This window comes from Xenopus laevis, chromosome 3L, assembly GCF_017654675.1.
Source record: "Xenopus laevis strain J_2021 chromosome 3L, Xenopus_laevis_v10.1, whole genome shotgun sequence".
Taxonomy (NCBI): Eukaryota; Metazoa; Chordata; class Amphibia; order Anura; family Pipidae; genus Xenopus; species Xenopus laevis.
The window spans coordinates 33,007,078-33,030,818 of NC_054375.1; the positions used below are offsets into that span (position 1 = coordinate 33,007,078).

At 42.6% G+C, this 23,741-nt stretch overlaps 1 protein-coding gene across 2 annotated transcripts in view; it reads left to right on the top strand.

Moving 5' to 3' along the window:
* Window positions 1-3,232: 3,232 nt before the first annotated feature.
* The window catches only part of pcdha13.L (protocadherin alpha 13 L homeolog), a 54,326-nt gene continuing 33,817 nt past the window's right edge, over window positions 3,233-23,741 (top strand). The window contains exon 1 of one of the 2 annotated variants that reach the window (XM_018252051.2): window positions 3,233-6,382. In XM_018252051.2, coding sequence (XP_018107540.1) covers window positions 3,899-6,382 — 2,484 coding nt within the window. In that variant the 5' untranslated portion in view covers window positions 3,233-3,898. The remainder of the gene's footprint in view (window positions 6,383-23,741) is intronic. The other variant, XM_041586095.1, reaches the window with a different exon arrangement.

The window sequence follows — 23,741 nt, forward strand, 5'->3', positions numbered from 1 at the left end:
ATATGAGCTACTGTAAGTTAGTGTGTGTATGTGTATTCCTGTATGTGCATGTCTTACACGTCTTTATACACATGTAATCACACAAACACACACACATATACACATTTATACATACACACAGTCATGTACATTTGTAATATAAATGCTAACTCTATCCCAAACAGGGAAATTCTGAACACTTGAATAACTACATAAATCACTGATTAATAACAACAGTGTATCTCATAATAGTAATAAGCGGGAGGACCAGTGGGTAATTGAGGCTTGATGGTAGTAATAAATAGTGCAATAAAAAAAATAAAGAGCGCCCTCTGGTACACTTCATGATGGTATAGACTTGGCATTTATATGAGGCATACTAGAGGGCGCTGTTTCCTTAAAAGTTCCCAGATTGTGATCACACAGATGATCCAGGGACAGTAGTATCCTAGTTTTGTTTAACAAAGAATTCCATCTGTGGCACGATAGATCCATAAGTGGTAAATTAAAAAAGGGCCCATTTACTAAAAAGTGACGCCAAACTGCAAAGAAGATGTTTTGTGGCAGCTGATGTCGGGGGCATTTTTCTGCACCTCTAGACAAAGATTTGCACCTGACAGAGAATGCTGCACTGTCATGCGCAACTTGCACCTTGCATGTAAGTATGGCCCACTGCATCTCCCTGCACATCCCTTCCATTAATGTCATTACAGAGGCAAAAGAAGGAAAGTCAGTGTGAAAGGCACTTCAAGAACCCGGACCCTCTAATTAACACCTGCTCAAGGCTCACATTATTAAACAGGGCTCACTTGTGCTGCTGATTAGTGGTGTAACTAGTTACTGGGCCCCCGCAGAAAATTAATTTTAGGGCCCACAAAATATCCTGAGGTTGTCCTCCTGTTTTACAAATTTATACTGAAATTGCACAATAATTAGGGCCTCACTGTGCCCCCTGTACCTCTTTGTCCCCGAGCTGCAGCTGCAGGGCCTGCTGCCTCTGCATTTATGCCCCCACTAAGTGTTTGGTGCCCTAATGGGCACAATTTTGCACTCCTTGGCCTACTCCTTTATAAACAAACCTGCTATAATGACTATTTGAATAATGATGTTGGTCATAATTCCCATTCAATAAAAGTACCTTTGTTTTACACACATATATTCCAGCTCAATATGCCCATTCTACCCCAAAAAATCCCATCCCAATCCAATACAAGCACAGCTGGACAGTAAACTCATTCTATAGTATTACAGGTACCCATGTACAGCACCCCTACTCCAAACCAATATAAATGTCCATGCCTGGAAAACCTAATCCTGCCTAATATACCTATTACTGACATACTCCAGCCAAATACAAATGTCCCTACCTAATTACTGTCCAATGTCCCGCAGTAATCACTTCTACAATACACCCTTTACTGGCCAGCAGAAGAAAGAAATCATGTTTATCCACCAATTTCTCTCCAGTTCTGTATGACGACGGCTCCAGGTGAGCCGAAACGCGTTGATACACCATGCACCAATAAATAACTTTTTGATACACACTGGATGGTGATCGCTGTGAGTGCTTTCATGGACTGCTCTCTCTCTCTATAGTTAGTACATAGTGTTGAGTTATTCAGCAGTGCTGTGCAACTGATATATAGATAGACAAGGCTTACAATATTAGTTGATAAGTAAGATACACCATGTACATAAGTAACTCCATGTGTAGATATAGCTGATTAATCAATTACAGTAAATAAGGCTGAGCTAACAAACATATGGACCAGTAACAAATTGCTGCCATATACACATGCTACCACATTATACAGCACTTACTGTGTGCTACAAGTATACAACTGCCCTTGTAACAGAGCCCAGTACAATATCTCCCACACAATAAAACTCTCACTCTCTGAAACAATAACTCCTACCCTAATACACCTAGTACTCCCCAAATGTTACTCTTGCTTAAGGGCTCTTACACATGAGCGTTTTTACCTGCGCTCCCCTGCGTTCCGTTTTTCGGCGTTCAGCCGCATGGGAGCGCAGGAATAGACGCATTTCATTATTTCAAATGGGGCTGTACTCACACAGGCGCGTGTAGGCGCCGAACGCAGGTTGAGACGCAACATGCTGCATTTTTCCTGCGTTCGGCGCCTACACGCACCTGTGTGAGTACAGCCCCATTTCAATTAATGAAATGCGTCTATTCCTGCGCTCCCCTGCGGCTGAACGCCGAAAAACGGAACGCAGGGGAGCGCAGGTAAAAACGCTCATGTGTAAGAGCCCTTAAACTACCATTACCATCAAACACAATCACTCTTACCATATACAGCTGTCCAGTACAATCACTTCTGCCCAGTATATACCCATTACTGCTCTATATAATTTATTTTTACAGACATACCTGTCAGTGCCTAATTAGGGAATTTGACCCGTTTAGTTTAGGCAAAAATTAGCCGCCGGCGAGTACCCAGTCACCTACTACTTAATCACTTCAGTCCAATACAATGGTCACTGTTAGTGATGGGCGAATTAGTCCAGTTTTGATTTGCCGAAAAATTCACGAATTTCCCGCAAAATCTGCAAAACTGTAAAAATTTTGCGAAAAGCAAACTTTGGCGTCCGCATTAATTTTGCCGCCCGCATGAATTTTGACGCTGGCGTTAAAGTCAATGGGCGTCCAAATTACGTTGATGCATGACAGTTTTGATGCGAGCAACTTTTCTGACGCGAGTCCAAAATTTTTTGACGCCACAGAATTTTCGCAGGTGAATTTTCGTGGTAGTTTCACAAATTTATTCGCTGACGGCGAAAAGTGGAAATGTATTCGCTCCTCACTAGTCACTGTCCAATGCAATCACTTCTGTACTATACACTAATTACTGCCCAACATAATTCCCTGTCCCATTCACCAATTACTGTGCAAACGTGTTGCTGCCCTATACAACAGTCCCTAGATCCCTACACACACTGGGGCTCATCTATCAACACTGGGCAAATTTGCCCATGGGCAGTAACCCATGGCAACCAATCAAATGCTGTTGCATACACTGTTCTACTTGCAGCTGGCTTCAAAAAGTTAATTACTGATTGGTTGCACAGTTGCCATAGATAACTGCCCATGGGCAAATTTGCCCAATGTTGATAAATGAGCCCCACTGACTGCTCTTTTGTCGCTTCTGCCCAGCCAGGAATCGCTTCAGTACATAAATATCCGACCCCACCCCTGCCCAATAAAAGCCGAGTTATCACTGTGCCACGTACCCAAACCAAAATCCACCCTGCCGCGTTCAAGCGCTAATCTCCCTGGTACATGCGCTGCGCCCACTCCCAGCGGCCGCTTCCCTTGCTCCTTATTGTTGCGCATGAAGCGCAAATTGAATCCGGTATTCGTGGTGCTGAATGGAAACCATTGCCCCTTTCTTGCTCCATCACGGGGAAATACCGCGCAATTTCATGCGCTTTGCGCCGCTTTTTTTCATTTTTTTAAAATTCTTTATTGATGGAGCATTGTACAATTATTGTAAGTTAATTAACCCTCTCCTTTCCTACGTGGCACAACATCTTTATATCACACACGCCATTTATGAAGCTTTCGGCGCAGGAGGCTTCGCGATGTTCAGAAACAGGGTTGAAGTAGAAGAGCTGTAAAAAGCAGGTGTTGTCCGGCAATCCAGGGGCAGTGATGTGAATCTGGGCCCCCTCCTTCCCCAGTCAGCCCCTGCTAAAATGAGTGTAGTTAGGGGGGCGGGCTGGCAGTTGGGGAGGGGGAGTGCGAGTAGAAAGTAGAAGGAAGGAGCAGAAGTCCTGGCAGCAGCTGGATGATCACGTTTAGCTCACAGTCAGCTCCCCACTTGGATTTAGCGGCGGCTGGAGAAGCTGAATAGTATTGGATCCACTTCCAGCGCGTAACGTTGTCCCAGCAACTGCCATGTTGGTGTGTGGGGCTCGGGGCAGAAGGCAGCACCTTGGACAGCTCCTCGTGCTTCTCCTCATTTGCTGCCCGGCTTGGGCTTCCAGTCAGATCCGCTACTCGGTGCCGGAGGAACTGGAACACGGGGCGTTCGTGGGGAACATCGCGGAGGACTTGGGTCTGGACATCTCCAAACTGTCCCCCAGGCGCTTCCGAATCGTGTCGGGCAGCAGCAAGCAGCACCTGGAGGTCAACCTGGAGAATGGGATCCTGTTCGTCAACGAGAAGATCGACCGGGAAGAAGTTTGCGAGCAGCAGCCCGTGTGCTCTCTGCACCTGCAGGTGGTGATGGAGAACCCTCTGGAGCTGTACCGAGTGGAGGTGGAGGTGTTGGATATCAACGACAACGCTCCGAGCTTCCCGTGGCACGACTATGTGCTGGAGGTGACCGAGTCGGCGGCGCCCGGGGCTCGTTTCCCTCTGGAGAGCGCTCAGGACCCAGACGTCGGCAGCAACTCTCTGAGGACCTACAGACTGAGTCCTAACGGCTTCTTCTCGCTGGAAGTCCAGAGCCGGAGCGACGGCAGCAAATTCGCCGAACTTGTCCTGGAGAGACCTCTGGACCGGGAGCAGCAGAAAACGCACCGGGTGCTCCTCACCGCCATGGACGGGGGTCTGCCCGAGAGGTCGGGGAGTGCTCTGGTGACGGTCAGCGTGCTGGACGCCAATGATAACGTGCCGGCTTTTGATCAGACTTTCTACCGGGTGAGTCTGTATGAAAACGCGCCGAAGGGAACGCTGCTGATCCAGCTGAACGCCAGCGACCCGGACGAGGGAACCAACGGGGAGATCGAATACTCGTTCAGCGGACACGCGCCCCAGAAGGTCAGGGATCTTTTCGCGGTGGAGCCGCGCCGGGGGCAGGTGAGAGTGAAGGGGCTTCTGGATTACGAGAAGTCCAACGTGTACGAGCTTTATGTTCAAGCCAAGGACCGGGGTCCCTCCGCGGTGGCCGTGCACTGCAGGCTCTTAGTCAATCTGCTGGATGTCAATGACAATGCCCCGGACATTATTCTCACCTCGGTGTCCACTCCGGTCATGGAAGACGCTTCCCCGGGGACAGTCATCGCCGTTATCAGCGTCATGGACAGGGACTCCGGGGACAACGGGGAGGTCAACTGCGAGATCCCCCAGAACGTCCCGTTTCAGCTGCACTCGTCCTACAAGAACTACTACACCCTGGTGACCACCGAGCCGCTGGACCGGGAGCGGGTGCCCGAGTATAACATCACGATCAGCGCCCGGGACTTCGGCTCCCCCCCGCTCACGAGCAACAAAGTAATCAATGTGCAGGTGACCGACATCAACGATAACAGCCCGACTTTCGTACAGCCCTCGTACACCGTGTATGTGCTCGAGAATAACCCCCCGGGCGCCTCCATCTGCTCCGTCACCGCCTTGGACCCCGACTGCCAACACAACGCCTATTTGTCCTATTCCATTCTGGAGGGTCAGATCCAGGGGATGCCGGTGGCCACTTATGTCTCCATCAACTCGGACAGCGGCAACGTCTATGCCCTGCGCTCCTTCGACTACGAGCGGATCAAAAACTTCCAGATCAGGGTTCAAGTCCAAGACGCGGGCTTTCCGCCTCTGAGCAGCAATGTGACCATCAATGTGTTTATTCTGGATCAGAATGACAACGCCCCCGTTATTGTCTCCCCCCTGCCCAAGAACGGCACCGTGGCCACAGATATCATCCCCCGAGTCGCCGACCCCGGTTACCTGATTGGCAAAATCTCAGCCATGGACGCTGACTCTGGCCAGAACTCGCGCCTGTCTTATCAGATCATCCAAGCCACCGACTCGACGCTCTTTAGCATCGCATTGTACACGGGGGAGCTGAGGACTATCCGCCTTATAACAGAGCGAGATGCCACCAAACACCGGCTGCTCATCCAGATTAGAGACAATGGGCAACCTGCCCTCTCCACTTCAGTGTCCATAGTCCTCACTGTGGTGGACAACATGCCCGAGAGCCACTCTGAATTTAATGATGTGCCTTTAAACTCAGACCCTGCCACTTCATCCCTCACTCTTTATTTAATAGTGTCCCTTGGCTCGGTCTCCTTCACTTTCCTGGTGGCCATCATTGTCCTCACTGTCATTAAATGTCACAAAGACAGGCTCTCCCTGCAGGATTACAAGTGCTCCCTCCCTACCTGTTGCTGCATGACATCTGATTCCTCTGGAGGGGTCTTTAAAAACTCAAACATCAACCTCCAGATCTCCTCTGGGAATAAAGTGCAGACCAACTGCATGGAGTCGGCGGGGAGCGCGCCTCCAAATTATTGTTACAAAGTGTGTCTGACCCCGGAATCTGCTAAGAGCGACTTCATGTTCCTAAAACCTTACAACTCCAGCACCCAAAACAATGAAAAGGTTCCAGAAAAGGTGGCCCCTGGGAAGACTGGGCATGCAGTTAACAAAGCAGTTAACGAGGTAAATGATGAGTTAAATATGGAATGGGCTCTTCTCTAGTCTAGACCAGGGTTCCCCAAACTGTGAAGCAGAAACAATTGGATGCCATTTAGGGTAAGATTTGGAGAGGATACTTCTTTGTTCTCTGCTAGCTCCATCCAAAAGCCCAACTTGAAGGTCAAGTAGGGTCAATTTGGGGTGAAAACTCCAAGATATTCTTGGAACTGAGGCTCAGTGACTCTATTTTCCTATATATGTGAGCTAAGGAGGGGGTCCCTGACCCAAGGCTGGACCTCCAATGGGGCTTAAAGGAAAAAGTGTGACCTCCACTGGTCTAGACCTGTAACCCTATATAGCAGTGGTCCCCAACCAGAGGCTCCTGAGTAACATGTTGCTCTCTGACCCCTTGAATGTTGCTCCCTTGTGGCCTAAAAGCAGATGCTTATTGTTTAATTCCAGGCTTGGAGGCAAGTTTTGGTTGCATAAAAAACAGGTGTACTGCCAAAATGAACCTCCTGTCTATATAGGGGCTACCAAATGGCCAATCACAGCCCTTATTCGGCACCCCAGGAATATATTTCTTGCTAGCATTGCTACCCAATTCCTTTTAAAATGTGAATGTTGCTCCCAAGTTAAAAAGATTGGGGACCCCTGCTATATAGAATAGCAATCGCCTTTCAATGTACTTTTTGTACGCTACTCCTATGAGTATGCCTTACATTACCTTTACATTCACTTTTAGTATGCTATAGAATGGCTAATTCTAAGTAACTTTTCAATGGGTCTTCATTTTTTATCTTTTGTAGTTTTTGGATTATTTGCCTTCTTCTTCTTCTGACTCTTTCCAGCTTTTAAACGGGGGTCACTGACCCCATCTAAGAACAAATGCTCTGTGTCTGCAAATGTATTTCTACTTTTCAAGACCCATCCTTCTTTTCAGTCCCTCTCCTATTCATATTCCAGTCTCCTATACAATCAGTGCATGGTTGCTGGGGTAATTAAGACCCTAGCAACCCGATGGCTGAAACTGCAAACTGGAGAGCTGCTGAATAAAAAGGCTAAATAACTCAAAAAACACAAATCATAAAAAATGAAAACCAATTGCAAATTGTCTCAGAATATCACTCTCTACATCATACTAACAGTTAATTTAAAGGCAAACAATCCCTTTAACTAAAGGGAATGTGTTTCATCAAGTGGTTAAAAGGGCCCCCCCCACACACAGTAACAGGCAACTGATCACCTAAGGAGGAGGTAGTTTAATGGGGTGGTTCACCTTTACATTAACTTTTAGTATGCCATAGAATGGCTAATTCTAAGTAACTTTTCAATTGGTCTTCATTTTTTTTTATCTTTTGTAGTTTCTTCTGACTCTTTCCAGCTTTCAAATGGGGGTCATCGACCCCATCCAAGAACAAATGCTCTGTATCTGCAAAATGTATTGTTATTACTACTTTTTAAGACCCATCTTTCTATTCAGTCCCTCTGCTATTCATATTCCAGTCTCTTATTCAAATCAGTGCATGGTTGCTAGGGTAATTTGCAAGCTAGATGGCTGAAACTGCAAACTGGAGAGCTGCTGAATAAAAAGCTGAATAACTCAAAAACCACAAATAATAAAAAATGAAAACCAATTGCAAATTGTCTCCGAATATAGGTGTCTACGTCATACTAACAGTTAATTTAAAGGCAAACAATCCCTTTAACTAAAGGGAATGTGTAACAGGCAACCGATCACCTAAGGAGGAGGTGGTTTGGGTTCTCCAGCGACTCTTTATTTGTAGTTAATGGAACTGTTAACAAGAAATAATGATTTAATTATACAGCTCTGTCCTCTGTCTGCTGAAATTGTTCTTTTATGATCAGCAGTAAAATCAAAATATGACCATAGGAGAGGGGAGAGAGCAGGGAGCTGCTGCTCATGTATTCCAAGGGCATTTAGCTTTATGGAAACATCTTCCCTAGTTTCATCCTGTGCAAGTAATTTATTATGTCTCCCAATTATTCCGTTCTAAGTCCAAGGGCGTCCTTCAGGATGGACCAAATGGATCTTTTCCATGGCTGTGTTGTCATTGCAACTACGTGTGACACATGAAATCAGTGGCTGGGAGCCGAGAATCACTGATGGGGGGGCCCCTATAAATTCTACTGTATAATGTGCCTGTGGCATTTCAGCAGCACCTTGGGGGAGCACCTATTACTATTCACAGCAGCAGGGCTGGGAGAGATATGTCTTTCATTTGCAGACACTCTTCAAGATTAACAAAGCACCCATGTGCTGCTGTTGCTGCCTGGGAATCCATTTATTGAGATGTTTCTATGGAAAGAAAGTCATAGACACAGAGATTGGGCTTCAAGGTTACAAGGAGAGGGGGATTGTCCAGAGCCCGGCAAATTCACTCCAGCCACATTATATTCTCCACACATTGTATTATATTCACACCTACAGGCAATCCTCTGGCACACACACAGGTGTCATGTATGAATTATTCTACAGTTTGTACAGTAACAACACAGTGTATAGCATTCATAATAGAAACTTGCACAGAATAACAATTTCCCCAAAGGCTTCCCAATACACACTATGATATTCTCTGTCTATTCTCTATGATATTCTCTGTCTAAACACACACACAAACAATTTCTCTCTCTCAACTTCTATCCTCTGTTATACACACCTGTGCACAATAGCACATCAACACGTTTCTCTTATACACACTTCTTTTACACACACTTTCTGTCCATCAGTCTGTCTGCCTCTCGCACTCGCACTCCCATTCTTTACCTGACATATACAAAGAGGCACAGTATATTCTTCATTATAGATACTCTCTCTCTCTCTCTCTCTCTCTCTCTCCCTCTCCCTCTCCCTCTCCCTCTCTCTCAAATCAAATCAAATGAGCTTTATTGGCAGGACCAAATACATTAAGCATTGCCAAAGCAGGTAGAGGGGTGAAATGGGTGGGGTTAGGAGGGGGTCAGTTTATGGGAATAGGGGAAAATCCGGTCTCTCTCTCTCTCTCTCTCTCTCTCTCTCTCTCTCACAGGGTATCTCTCCCACCTTCTCTCCATTTCTCTCGTTCCATCCTTTAGTTCCCTCTCCCTTGTTCCTCTCTCTCTCTCAAAGGGTATCTCTCCCTCCTTCTCGCTCTCTCTCTGTCTCTCTCTGTCTCCCTCTCTCACAGTTATCTTTTCCTCCTCTCTCTCTCTCTCTCTCTCTCTCTCTCTCTCTCTCTCTCTCTCTCTCTCACAGGGTATCTCTCCCACCTTCTCTCCATTTCTCTCGTTCCATCCTTTAGTTCCCTCTCCCTTGTTCCTCTCTCTCTCTCAAAGGGTATCTCTCCCTCCTTCTCGCTCTCTCTGTCTCTCTCTGTCTCCCTCTCTCACAGTTATCTTTTCCTCCTCTCTCTCTCTCTCTCTCTCTCTCTCTCTCTCTCTCTCTCTCTCTCTCACAGGGTATCTCTCCCACCTTCTCTCCATTTCTCTCGTTCCATCCTTTAGTTCCCTCTCCCTTGTTCCTCTCTCTCTCTCAAAGGGTATCTCTCCCTCCTTCTCGCTCTCTCTGTCTCTCTCTGTCTCCCTCTCTCACAGTTATCTTTCCCTCCTGTCGCTCTCTCTCTCTCTCTCTCTCTCTCTCTCTCTCTCTCTCTCACAGGGTATCTCTCCCACCTTCTCTCCATTTCTCTCGTTCCATCTTTCTCGTTCCCTCTCCCTCGCTCTCTCTCTCTCCCTAAGGGTATCTCTCCCTCCTTCTCGCTCTCTCTGTCTCTCTCTGTCTCCTTCTCTCACAGGTATATTTCTCTCTCTCTCTCTCTCTCTCTCTCTCTCTCTCTCTCTCTCTCTCTCTCTCTCTCTCTCCTTCTCAGGGTATCTCTCCCACCTCTCTCCAATCTTCTCTCTCCCTCGCACTCTCTCAGTCTCTTTCTGTCTCTCTCACACAGGGTATCTCCCCCACCTTCTCTCTCTCTCTCCTACCCTCTTCCTCTCTCTCTCCCTCTCACAAGGTATTTATCCCACATACTCTCTTTCTTTCTCTCTCCCTCTCTCTCACAGTGCATCTCTCACCTTCTCTTTTTCTCTGCACCAGGGGCATCTATACCCATACACAATATATTGTACGTGATATGTTGTATACATTGTCTCTCGTTCTCTCTCACACATGGCATCTCTCTCACCCTCTGTCTTTCTCTACCATATGGATAGAGGCAGATTGTATTGTACATAATGCAGCACGCACTGTATATATCTATATCTATCTTTATTATACATACTCCCTCTCCTCCTCACTGACATACACAATCACACACTCACAGTATGCTGGTAAATTGATCTATTCACCCTTTCCATTGTTAGTATATGTCACATCCTTCCCGACTCTGCAGAGAGTGTGAGCGATTATCAGGCGACAGTAGAGAAGATACAGCCGCTCCCCGGCGTCTCCCTCCAGACTCAAGACTGAATGAATGTGACTGAATGTGATTGAATGAGCCGGGGACCCGCTCACCTGCCCTCAACCTGTAGCTCAGGTACACGGCCTCCATATATATATATATATATATATATATATATATATATATATATATATATATATATATATATATATATATATATATATATATAGTGTGTGTAGCCTGGCTAATAGCTGATTGGGGCTATTTCAACAGGGAGGCTAATATAAAGCTACATGGAAAAATATGAAAACTGAAAAATGCTATAAAACCAGAATTGATCCTACACCCGAAACTGCTCCAATGTGTATGCAGCGCTTGTACATGGATTAAACATTCCGACTGCCGACACAGATCCCTTGGGCTCCAGAAATATAAGCGATCAGTAAACGCCCGGCACAAAGGAGCTACAAAAAGTGCTGCCGTTCTCCCATATAGCCACGAGATGGCGCACTGTAGCAGCAGATATTTCGGATGAATCCCCCGCTAGGTGAAACCGATTTACAGCAACACTGAACCTAATGTTTAGCATTTCATACAATTACTGTGAACACGCTCCTGCTACATTGTGCGGGAGCCAAAAAAAAAAAAAAAGTTTTCTTGTACTTTTTTTTAGGCACCGCGGCTCCCTGCCCGATGGAGCTTGCAATCAAATTTAATGCCTTAGCAACAGAAATAGCAGTAGAAATAACAAGGGGAAATAGAGCAGGTAGTCTCTTCTTCACTGTCTGAGAGCCTGGTTAATAAATGCTTTCTTCTGTTGCCATTAAACACGTAGAAGATGCTATGTATAGAAAGCTATTGCAAATTAATTTATTATTGGGGGGGGGGGTTGCAAAATTCCAAATTAAAGGATCAGTAACGTCAAAAAATAGAAGTGTCTTAAAGTAATGAAAATATAATGCAGTGTTGCCCTGCACTGGTAAAACTGCTGTGTTTGCTTAAGAAACACTACTATTGTTTATATAAATAAGCTGCTGTGTAGCAATGGGGGCAGCCATTCAAAGGAGAAAAGGCTCAGGTAAACATCAGATAGCAAATAAGCACTGTCTGTCTAATGGTGTTATCTTTTATCCATTAGTTATCCTGTGCCATATAGCCGTTTTTCAATTTCCGCCATTGCTCTCCAGCAGCTTGTTTATATGAACTATAGTAGTGTTTCTGAAACAAACAGATCAGTTTTACCAGTGCAGGGCAACAGTACATTATATTTTCATTACTTTAAAACACTTACATTTTTTGGTGTTACTGTTCCTTTAAGATTCACAAATTTCCTGTTTCTTACTGGGTATTTCAAAGTGCAAATGAGCTACTGGAGGCTTTTATGTATCTGACATTATGTTCATTAGTGATGCAACAATAGAGAAGCAAAAAAACAGCAGCTGCTGGGTGTCCCTGCTTTAGTGGGGTGCAGATAGGGGTTTGTTCTTTGGACCATAACAGGGTCTACAGAGTAGTAGAACAGGATGGTGACAATAACACATTAAATAAGTATTAACCAACCTGGGAACCTTTAAGTATTGTCATGGGGAGTTGAAAATACATAGTCTAGAGGTGCTACTGTATATACAGTAAATAATGGCACCCTCTATTGTCCAGGTTTCCACCATAACTAAAGATAAACCTGCCTAACATTAAATAGGACTCACTGGGGTCCTGTCTGACGCCCCATCTTAGTGCACACTTGCCAAAAAGCTTATTTTTCCCCCCAGTTCAGGGTCATGGAAAGCCCTAAAAAGATTTTGCTGAGTGTGTGTGTAACATAATTACATTCCTGGCCAGGTCCGGATTTTTGGCAAGGCCACAAAGGCCCAGGCCTAGGGCACCAAGATTTTAGGGGCGGCATGCCACCTAGCTGCAATTCAATGTTATCAAAGCACTGGGGAGAAGCTCTTTGAACCTTATCCCCAGTGCTATGGAAGGTGCCTGCACATGTTTGCGAGGGGGGCACCCTCTGGCTTAGGGGTGGCCAAAGTAGAAATCCGGGCCTGCTCCTGGCACCAATTCTATCTTTTGCCAACATCCCAGTAGATGATTAAATACAGTCACTAGTTTCACCGAGTCATCATAGCACAAAACAAGTCCTAATGTATTGGATGAATCCGCCAATAATCAGAGCTTATATTTGTGGAGGTGTATCTCTCCATCAGAAGTGCTGTCACTGTCATGTCACAAGAAGTTTCCCAAATAGATTCCTTCATAAGGCCAAATATGAATACAGTATACAGCAATGGCTTTGTTCCAGCTTAGACTTTATATGTAAAGCATAAAGTGTCAACAGTCAAAATAAATAACCATTGGCATCATTGGGGCAGATTTGTAAATACAGCGTCATTGCAATACCCTGCATTCTCTATACAGTATACACTTAAACACGCAACATTTAGACTCAAACTTCATCCTACCCCATTTCCATTCACAGGCTGTCTAAGGTATTGGAATAAGGTATTGTATCTTCAGTTTTCTGCCAGTACTCAAGGGTACTGAGTTTCTTTGCTCCCAGTTTGTCATGGAAGCTTGGGGGTTAATATAATTAATAGTAACTCCTAGTATTTTATATCAAGCAGTAACATTGCTATAATTGAAGCCACCTTGCGGCTGGTCTTTTATGCTGATTTTTAATGACCCGGCTAAACAATATTTGTGTAGTTGCGGTATGTTTATCAGTGGAGGCAAGCGACTTTCACAAAGCCATATGACATCACTAAGCACTGTTAATAATTCATGACATCACTGAGCACTGTTTACAGGTTATTTGTGGCTATTGCTTGTTAAAATGCACTTTGATGGCAATTCCAATTATATAGTGAATAAAGTACCCCCTCTTGTAAATTATAAGTTACCCTGGAGTTTCATGACCATATAAAAACACGAGTGTTTTTATACAGGTCATGGAACTCCGTGGTAACTTCTAATATCCTCATACTTTGCAACAGGGGGTACTTTATTCATTATAATACACAAGTTTCAGTGAGTCTTGTGACAGAAATGACATCCTACTCACCGTTTATAACTCATGACATCAGTACTCACCGTTAATAAGGATATAATTTACAAGATATTCATGACTTTTGTGTATTATATAGCAATAATATGTTAAAGCTGTGACCTCCCTTATGTAAAAAAAGAAATGTTGCACCCCCACAATCAGATTTCTATTGGTTTGACCCTGTAGTTCTCCAACCCCAAGTATCCTTACTGAGCTGAAGTCACAATTGAAACCCCACTCACGTATTATAAGCAATAGTGTAACTCCAAATATAAATTCCCCCAGGTGTTGCTGAATTATACAGCTCCTAGGTCAGTTGCAGTCTCATGGATATGAACCAACCAATGTATAACTAGCCTGTGTTTGCTGCTCCGTTTGCTTCTTTACATGGTTTTGTACCTCTTAGTTGACTTCATTATTTATGCAGTGGGTACATTCTTTAACTACACAATCTCCAGGAAATATAATTTTGACACTGTATTGTGACATCACTCACGCATTATTGCAAGCCATTTCCCACCCCACTAATATTGTATATAATACAGAGATGTGTAGTGCATAGTGCCTTATGATTGTATCTTTTATACTATCTTTGCACTTTATCCCTTCTGCTGTTCTTGTGGTTATTCTGTTATTTATCACTGTCTTTTGCCAATGATGTTCTCTATGCCTTGTACATAAATCAAGCTGTTTATAAACTGTGTATGATGGGCTGAACTGTCACGTTGCGGGATGCTTTTCATCTATACTGACTGAAATGGGTTTTCCGATTGAGTTCTTGGGGTTTTGTATTGGGATCCATTCTACCCCTAGAGACTTTATTCTACTAAGCTTTTTTACCTTACTGTGTTCATTGCTTATTTGTTCTATGTACTGTCATATTTGAACCTGGCATTGTAGTTTGGAGAATCCTTTATTGGATTGCAGTATCTCTCATGCCACCCATGTATTTACATATGTTCAAGCTTGAGTTTATTTTTGTTATATAATAGTTGTGCTTCTCAACTATTTGGGGTTTCTTGCAGGCATGGGATGTTTAACCTGCAAAGCAAGGATACCAGATCCAATACTGCTGTCCTGTAATCACCCACTCACCCTTCCCCAACCCCAGCCCCTGAACTCAAACTAGATTTTTCTCATTATTTATAAACTATATTTGTTCTACAAGCTTAATAATAAAATATGTCTGTGTTTATATATGGTGTTTTTGGTTTATCATTTGTGGACCCACAGAGTGCACCACGTTCATTTGGGTTGTCGGTTAACGGATGCTCATTTTACGGGAATCTGCTGATTGGTTTGAATGGCCATTTAATTCACAGTAGGTAGATTAAGATTATCTAGGGACCCTTTACAGCAGGGGTCCCGAACCTTTTTTACCAGTGAGCAACATTCAGATATAAAAGGAGTTGGGGTGCAATGCAATAATGTAAATTGTTATTGGGGGTGTGATTGGCCATTTGGTAGCCCCTATGTGTACTGGCAACCTACAGGAGGCTCATTTGGTAGTACATCTGGTTTTTATGCAACCAAAACTTTCCTACAATTTAAAATTAAACACCTGTTTTGAGGCCATGGGAAGCAACATCCAAGGGGTTGGAGAGCAACAAGTTGCTCACGAACCGCTGGTTGGGGGATCACCGCTTTACAGCAAAGTAAAGTGTAACCCTTCCATGTCAGCCAACCCATGGTTTCTTTGGCGTCTCACTCATTGAACATATTACTAGGCATGCTGGTTCTGTAGGGATATACAAGTGTCTGTACTAAGTACAGTGCCAAGTATAAAAGTGAAGCTGCAGTGAGACCTCAATAGAAACATTCACTGGCACCTGCAAGGCAGATGAATCCGTAGACTTTTAAAGGGCAAGAAAAGCTGTGGTTCATGCAAGCTTGGAGAATATGAAAATATTAGTAAACGACAAGAGAGAAATCAGGATGGGTCCCTATGTGCTGCTTTGGGTCACCTAAGGTTTCAGGATATACAGTATATGGTATAAAATGAAAACACCTTAGAAGTAATTTATGCAGGGCACTAAATCCCTAAAATCTCAGCCCTTTACGGGAACGTTGACCCAAAAAATAAAAGTTTGTCTAATAAAAGGGAAGCAACTTTGCAATATACGTCCGTTACAATTTTTTTTTTTTTTTTGGTTTTTATGTTATTTGTATGTGTATTGCTATTGAAAGCAGCGTTTGTCTGTCCCTGTCTATTCTCTGTTCTGGTGGCTCAGACTGTTGATACAATGTAAGACAAGGCAACTGATTAACAGACCTGTCTTTGCTGGGGAACCAAGACTTTTGCTACATTACTACCAGGAATTAAGCAACTGCTGCTTGCAATAGGAACTGTTTTTACAAATAACTTTAAAGGAGACATTTTGTGTAAAAACCAAGAGTGTACCAGTGCATTATACTCATTTAGATATAGAAGAATTGTGCTTAAAAAACTAGTGCTTCAGGCTGAACCTGAATAATCCCTCCCTTCCACTTCCTGCTCCCTGAATTCCCAGGCTGTGCAGGGGAGCTGGTGGCACTCAGCTCACTGTACTGTAGGACAGGAACCAATCAGTAGCTAGCAGGACCTGATAGGGAACTGAAGCCTGTTTGTGCTTGTGTGACTGCAGGGCTGTGATTGGCTGTCCCCCTCCTACTGTTCTTCTGGCAGGGACCGTTAGGACACACCCACCCCTCATTTGAAACACAGCCTGGGACCATAGAAAATCTATAGGGAGCTCCAATAAAGGGGCTATTTTTAAAGATAATATTAATTTTTAGCACCATGTAAAAGCAACACCATATATTACTTAGAATTGCCTACAAAATTAGGGGTTTTTCATTTATCGTATATGTCTCCTTTAAAAACACAGACCATTTTGAATACATGTATATTGGGAAGTTGTTTCCAATTATGTTTTCTTTTATTAGGCACAGTTTTATTTTTGGGTGCCCAAAACATTGCACCTAGCTCTTCCATCCCTACTCATGTACCACACAACTGCCACCCCCACTGAATGCATAGGCATAACTCTTCACAATCCATTTTGGGAGCACAAAGCATTGGACCTATAGGCACGAAATGCAAATTTCACGGTGGTAAGTGCAAAAAAGAAATGTTGTTTTATTTCTCTTTTTGCACCTTGATCCTTTAATAAATGAACTTTTACTCTTGCATTGCACAAATTTAAAAAAAAAAAAAACATACTACAAATCATTCTACTAAGTGCAGACAGGCAGCCCACATTGGTTTAGGAGCATAGCTGCTTTTCAATATTATACCTCTAGCTTTTTAAACTTACAGTCAAACAATGCAGAAAAAGATTGTCAAAGCCTAATGAAGAACAAGCACCATACTCAGGACGGGCATGTGTCTAATAGAGCAGATGATGGTGGGTTTAGAAAAGTCACCTTTGGGTGGCCAAGGGGAATCCCTGTAGTCTCATCTGTACAGATCTGAGCCCCGTGCCCATACATTATCACGAGACATGGCCATGTGTTGCATGGAAGCCAGAACTGATGCAGATTTTGCACTAATACGAAAGCTCTTTGCCCTCCCTGAATTGATTAAGCAAACGATCAATGCCTGGCAGTCAATGCTTCAATTTATTCTCTCGTGTACCATTAAAATCACATTAGTGTTTAAAATAAGCTGGTGTTGTTTTGTAATTGAGCGCTACACTCTTGCAATAGCACCAGCACATGTACATTCATACATTGATTTCTTTATTTGTTCCAGGTTTATCAACACAGAGGCAAGATTTAGTTTAGCATTCAGAAATCTGAGAAGGTTAATGTATTAACGCTGCGTGGGATTAACATAGAACTTACACACTGTCCCTGTGCGGAGAAGCTACAGCTCTCTTGTACCACTGTATATGCCACTGCCAAACTCAGTGAGGGTAATGGCACATGGGCATTTTGCCCACTAACACCATCCAGCAAAAACAGAGCAGGACAAAAAAACCCTCTCCACCTGTTACTGCTCTTTATGTGACTCAATGTCATTGGTGACACAGACCTTGGTGCCTAACAATATGCAGTTGCTAATAGCGCCTAATTAGGCCTTTACTTTACTTTTCCACCTTGGAGCAGACTGTTCATAACTACTGTTGATTGGTTGCTGTTAGCACCTAAATAAGCCTCCAAAGGTTGCCTATTTATATATTCTACACTCCCATAAATAGCCAGCTATGAACTGTAAACAAGATATCATACATCGGTAGCGGTACTTTCGCCTTTGGGCTGCAGCCGAATGAAAAGCATCTTCTAGATTTCACAGGACCATTCAAAATGTATACATGTATCTGGATCTATTATCCAGAATACTTGGGACCCTGTAGTGTTCTGGAGAATGATATTTCTGTAATTTTGATCTCCATAAATTAAAGGGGACCTGTCACCTTAAGAAAGAACTCCAAATTATTTTCTGTTATGAATAAACTTTACTATTACACTAATAGATTATTTAAATGTTGTTCCCTTCAGTCTTGAACATGCTGGCAGGGGCAGTTTTAACTGTTATTAAGGAAGGTTTTGTATGATCCCTTGTTTTTGTGCTAGAGTGGGGGGTATTAATGCCCATGCACAGGGAGGAGAAATGGGAAGAGTGCACTGACATCTAGAAAGTGCAGAATGGAAAGGGAAAGTCATTGACTGCCTCGCCTCTATAAGATGGGGCAATCAAAATATGATCAGCTCAGATTTTAAATACATTTATAACAGGTATAGATAGATGTTTTAATAAAAACTTTCAAAAAAAATTTGAAAAGGACTTTTATTATACGTGCTATACATGACTTTTATTAAATGTTTGGGTGACAGGTCCCCTTTAAACCCAATAGAATCGTTTTGCCACCAATGTGGACAGGTCCGGATTCATTTTAGACAGAAAACTAGAACCTGATGCTGTGGTTAAACTACAAATTTCTAAGGCTGCAGTAGTTTCAGCAACTGGTTCGAAGCAGGTAGTGATGGGCAAATAAATTCGCCTGGCACGAATTTGCTGCGAATTTCCGAGTTTCGCCGCCAGCGATTAAATTTGCGAAAATTTGCCTGTGAAAATTTGCCGGCTTCAATTTCTGATTTTTTCTGTGAAAACATTCAAATTGCATGATTTTTTCGTGAAAACGTTCGAATTGCTCGATTTTTTTGTGAAAACTTTTGAATTGCTCAATTTTTTGGTGAAAACCTTTCAATTTTTAGTGAAACTTTCGAATTGCTTGATTTTATTGAAAACGTTTGAATTGCTTGTTTTTCCCGTGAAACCGTTCGAATTGCTCGATTTTTTTCCATGAAAATGCTCGAATTGCTAGATATTTTCGTGAAAACGTTTGCATTTCACGATTTTTCGGTGAACTTTCCGATTTCACTATTTTTCGCAAATTTTTCACTGTTTTTGCAAATTTTGCGGGAAATTCGTTTATTTTTCGGCAAAACGGGAGAAATTCGCCCATCACTAATAGCAGGAGGAGCGCAAGTTTTACATACCTGCTTCAAACCATATGTTGTGTTGGTTATTGTAATGTTAAAGTACAGTTTTTTTCATTACATTTTTCATGATACTCTCTATTTATCTCACACTTTCTGATGTGGCTGATGATGGGGCAGGTGATGTTTTGGGGATGGGTCTATGCCATCAGGGGCAGGGTTATGGCATGATGATCATTTGAGTTTGGAAATCAGAACAGGCAGTTTTCCCCTGTACAGCTCTGAAAACTGGGCTGTACGGACGAAAACCAGCCAGGTGGCAACCCTAACTGGGACCTACCAAGAGATTCTCTGGTATCCTAGCAGGTCAGTCTCAACCTGCTTGAATGTTTTCTGCCTGAAATCTGTCACCATTAGTATCAGAACTATTTAATTCAAGGAAAATACAGGCCACATTAGGGATCAAAAAACAACAGTACAGAATATGTCCCTAGCTCCAAGGACTTACAGAGAGGTGGCTATAGCTGTGGCAAGCAATACGGCAGATTCCATTCATATGAACAAATACAAATATGCAAAGCAAATGGTCTGTGTAAGTTATGCTCTCATACTTTACAGTCCATTTAAGGGAAAAATAAATGCTGGAAAAACCTTGCTTATTAAAAGGATATATTTTATTGTAAAATAATAATGGGACTTGTATATCCTTTCTGCTCATTAAAATAGCAGAACAATCATGTACATGTATTGGAAATTTCCCCACAGAGACCATTAAATGCATCTCTCTGGGAAATTATATTCTGCACGATTTTAGAGAGAATGGGTAAGATTAAGCCAATAAGATGGAATCTTTTTTTTATCGTTCTTCATTTCCATATTTTCCATTCCTGCAAAAGAAGGGGGGGGGAGAGCAATCATCATTTTTAAATAGGTGCTATTGCTTCAGGTTAAAAAAAAATTTAATTATCAAAGAAATCAGTATAAACCAGCTTTTGTTATATACTGACTTTTGCAAATGTCAAACTTGCTATGTCTCCATTTATTCATTTATATATAGCTTCCATATAGAGTTGCGTCACCCATATATGGCCACCAGGTAGCGATGTTTGATTGAAGTCTATGGCTTGTTCTCCTGCTGAGGAAAGTCATTCCTATGTATGGCTGCAAATATGCTTCAATGTTTAATCCACCAAAACAGCTTTAGGCACTTCCACTCTTCTTCAGCCTAAAGAGACCCTGATCAATCTTGGTTGTTGCAATCCAGCAACAGGATTTTGCATTTTTGTATTCCATCAGATTCCTGGTCATACACAGTTAGAAAGGGGAATCATGAAGTAAAGTTCATTATTCTTTTTTTTTAATAAACTCCCAGAGCTGAAATCAAATTTTTTGCCTTAAGAGAAGGAATTTTGCTTAGCAAAGGAGTTTGAAGTTCGCCGTTATATATACATTTAGGATGTTTACGAGAGATTGGGGTTTATATTATTGGTCTTTAATTTTGCCCCAGCCAACAAATTGCTGCTAAAAAATTTTGGGAAGCAAAACCCTGAATTAAGCTCCCACACCCAGTCTCCAACCCAATCACCTGATGCCAGATGTCCTTTACCTAACCCATCATTAAAAAAACATAGAAGTTGCACCTGAAATCCCGAGGAGCAGCTGGAGCAGTGGGGTAACTACAGAGGAAGCAGAGGATATGTAGAAAAAGCAGGGCCGACCTGAGCTGTAACAGTGAGTGTGAGTTGCGTTTGACTTGGATGGATGAAGGCAAGGCATGGGTGGATCAGGAGCATGGTTGGGGGCAGAATGGGCATGGTCAGACATACCCAGATCCATCCAAAAAAATGTATTATGCCCAGAGGATGGAAAAAGTCAGAATCTAAAAATACTCCATCTCCGACCTGCCGAGGTTGTATATAAGTCACTGGGAGAGGTCCTTATCCTATTTGGAAGTTTCTGTGGTCTGCATTGGAATTAGCCAGAAATCCGACAATTTTGGACTTTTTGGGCAAAAATACGAAAAATTCAAAAAATCTAGCAATTTGGGAAAAAACTAAAAAATAATCATACTATTCGGATTTTTGCTCGATTTTGTCAGCTTTGTCCCCGATCCGATTAAATTGTGTTTTTTGAATAATGAATAAGGTAAACCATGGATTCTAGTTCCAATATTTATTTATTATTCTCAGAATAATTTGAATATTGATAAATAAGGCCCCTAAGTAATTTTTCCAGATAAAATGCTAAAATTTGCCTCTCAAAATAACCTTAAAAATGGCTGGTAAAGTGACCATAAGGCAAGCTGAGAAATAGCAGAAATGACACTGTGTTCACATAGGAATTGCAAATATAATATGTAATCAGGACCCAATGGACCCTCTATAGTCCTGGACCCTGCCAACAACTGCTTTATCTGCCTTTCTCCCTAGTACACCCCTGGGTAAAAATATGGGAGGAGTAACATTAGGAATGGGGAGAGAGGGGTTTTGAGAGAACTCAGTATACAGAGATCATGAAAAAAACCCCGAGTATATTAAAGAGGACGTTCGTCATAAAATAACTCTTAGTATGATATTGATGTTGGTATTTTCACAATTTGCAATTGCTAAAGGGCTCCCTCTTTACAATTTATTTTCCTGCAGTTCTGAGCAATATGCAAGTGGCTGAATGAAAAAGTAAAAAAAAGTGGTCCTACAATGTTGAAAATACAAAGTTAAGTAAAATAAAAATCAGCCAAAAAACACAAATCAGTCACTCTAGCAACCAGCCCAGTTTAGATTTTCAATGCGGAAAAGCAGGTAGAAATTATTTGAATTACCTCCCAGACCCCTGAGAATGGAATCATCTGCTGTGATCCCTGAGGTGCTCAGATTGTTCATCTGTGGGCAAGATAATACTTTATTTACTGATATCTTTAGTAATAAAGGACACAGTTACTCAAGGGCAGAAACCCACAGCAACCAGTCAACAATCAGCTTTGTGCAGTTCAGTGAAAGTAGATGTTTTATGGATAGCTGGTAAAGATGGGTAAATCAATAAGGTGTAGGTAAAAACTTTCCTTCAGGTTCATCAAACAGAGTTAGGAGCCGTCTTCACAAATTAGGATAAATCTCTCCAGAGTGATGTATCCTAATTTGTCACAAAAAATTAGCAATACCGCAGAAAAACTAGCGTAATGGTGAAAATTTGGAAAACACATTGAAATCAAAAGGAGTTTTTCTCTTAACTTTTTTTTTTGCATAAAAAGGTCTGCTGTACTGGTTATGAGGTGCCCTCATCATTTGCTGCATGGAGCCCCAGAGTGTAGCCCCAAGGTAAAGGTATTAAGTACATTAGCCATTTGAATAGTATAGACCCTTATACCTTATAGGAAATATAGCTCTGAACACTAGAAACCACTAGACAAATTAAAACAAGGGAGTTTGACGAAGAGGCTAATTATATGCAAGAACTTAAATTAAGAGGCAAGCATTTAATTAAAAAATTCTTGGTCTCAGGCTCACCAACATTCATTTGCAAACGATTCCCACATGTATGCTTTACAGCACCAAATATCACAGCGGCTATACGTTTCATAAACAAACAACAGCCTGAACTGTTCTGATAACCCAAAACATAATTACCCTGTCTCCAAAATTAATTACTGTGTTTTACGCCGAGCGCCTTTGCATCTTGATGCACTGCCGCCACTATTAGGAATAGCCAGAGATGCTTGTGTTGGCAGCTACATATTACTTGATTAGATTGTTGATGTGTTCCCATGTTCTGTTGTCTGGAATGTCAATGTGCTCATTTGCTGTAAATAAAGACAAAGAATAACGCCGCGTAGAGGTAATTGTAGGGGGGCACGATGTCACAGAAGCAACATGAAAGATGAAGAGATAAAGCCAGATGAGCTATAACTACATTGTAATAATCTCATTTACTTTGATGCACAATAGTGTAGTAACCTCCTACACTGTTATACTTAATTCCTTCCCATTCAAATTCAAGGAATAAGGTTTTTGAAATAAAAGAAGGCCATAGCTTTAACAGCAGAATAGAAAATAATATTAATAAAATCAGTACTCAAAACTGTGGACTAACTCTTATGCCAGGCAGCCATCCATCCCAAAGGGCAGGGCTTTTTTAAGGTACCCGTGAGCCCGAGGTGATATCACCCCTATTAGTTTGTGATGATACTACCCTGAACTTAAATATATTTGTAATAAGGCAGACAATAATTGGATCATGGTGGACCCTCTGTTCCATTGGGACAATATATTATAAGTGGTGGGTGAGTATAAAAATGCAACCAATGCAGGTCCTGCACAATTCTCTCTGGCAGTCAACTTATTTGCCAGAAATAAATGGTGATCATTCCCCGCAACACTGCCAGCTGCAACAGTATCAGTAGTGTACCACTGTTAATGCCCTCTTAACCAGCGTCGGACTGGGGGGTTCACACCCACTGGGCCTGCAGCCTTAGGGCCCCCCCAATACCATCCCCCAGATCCCCCAGCCCCAAAGTCCTCTCTGC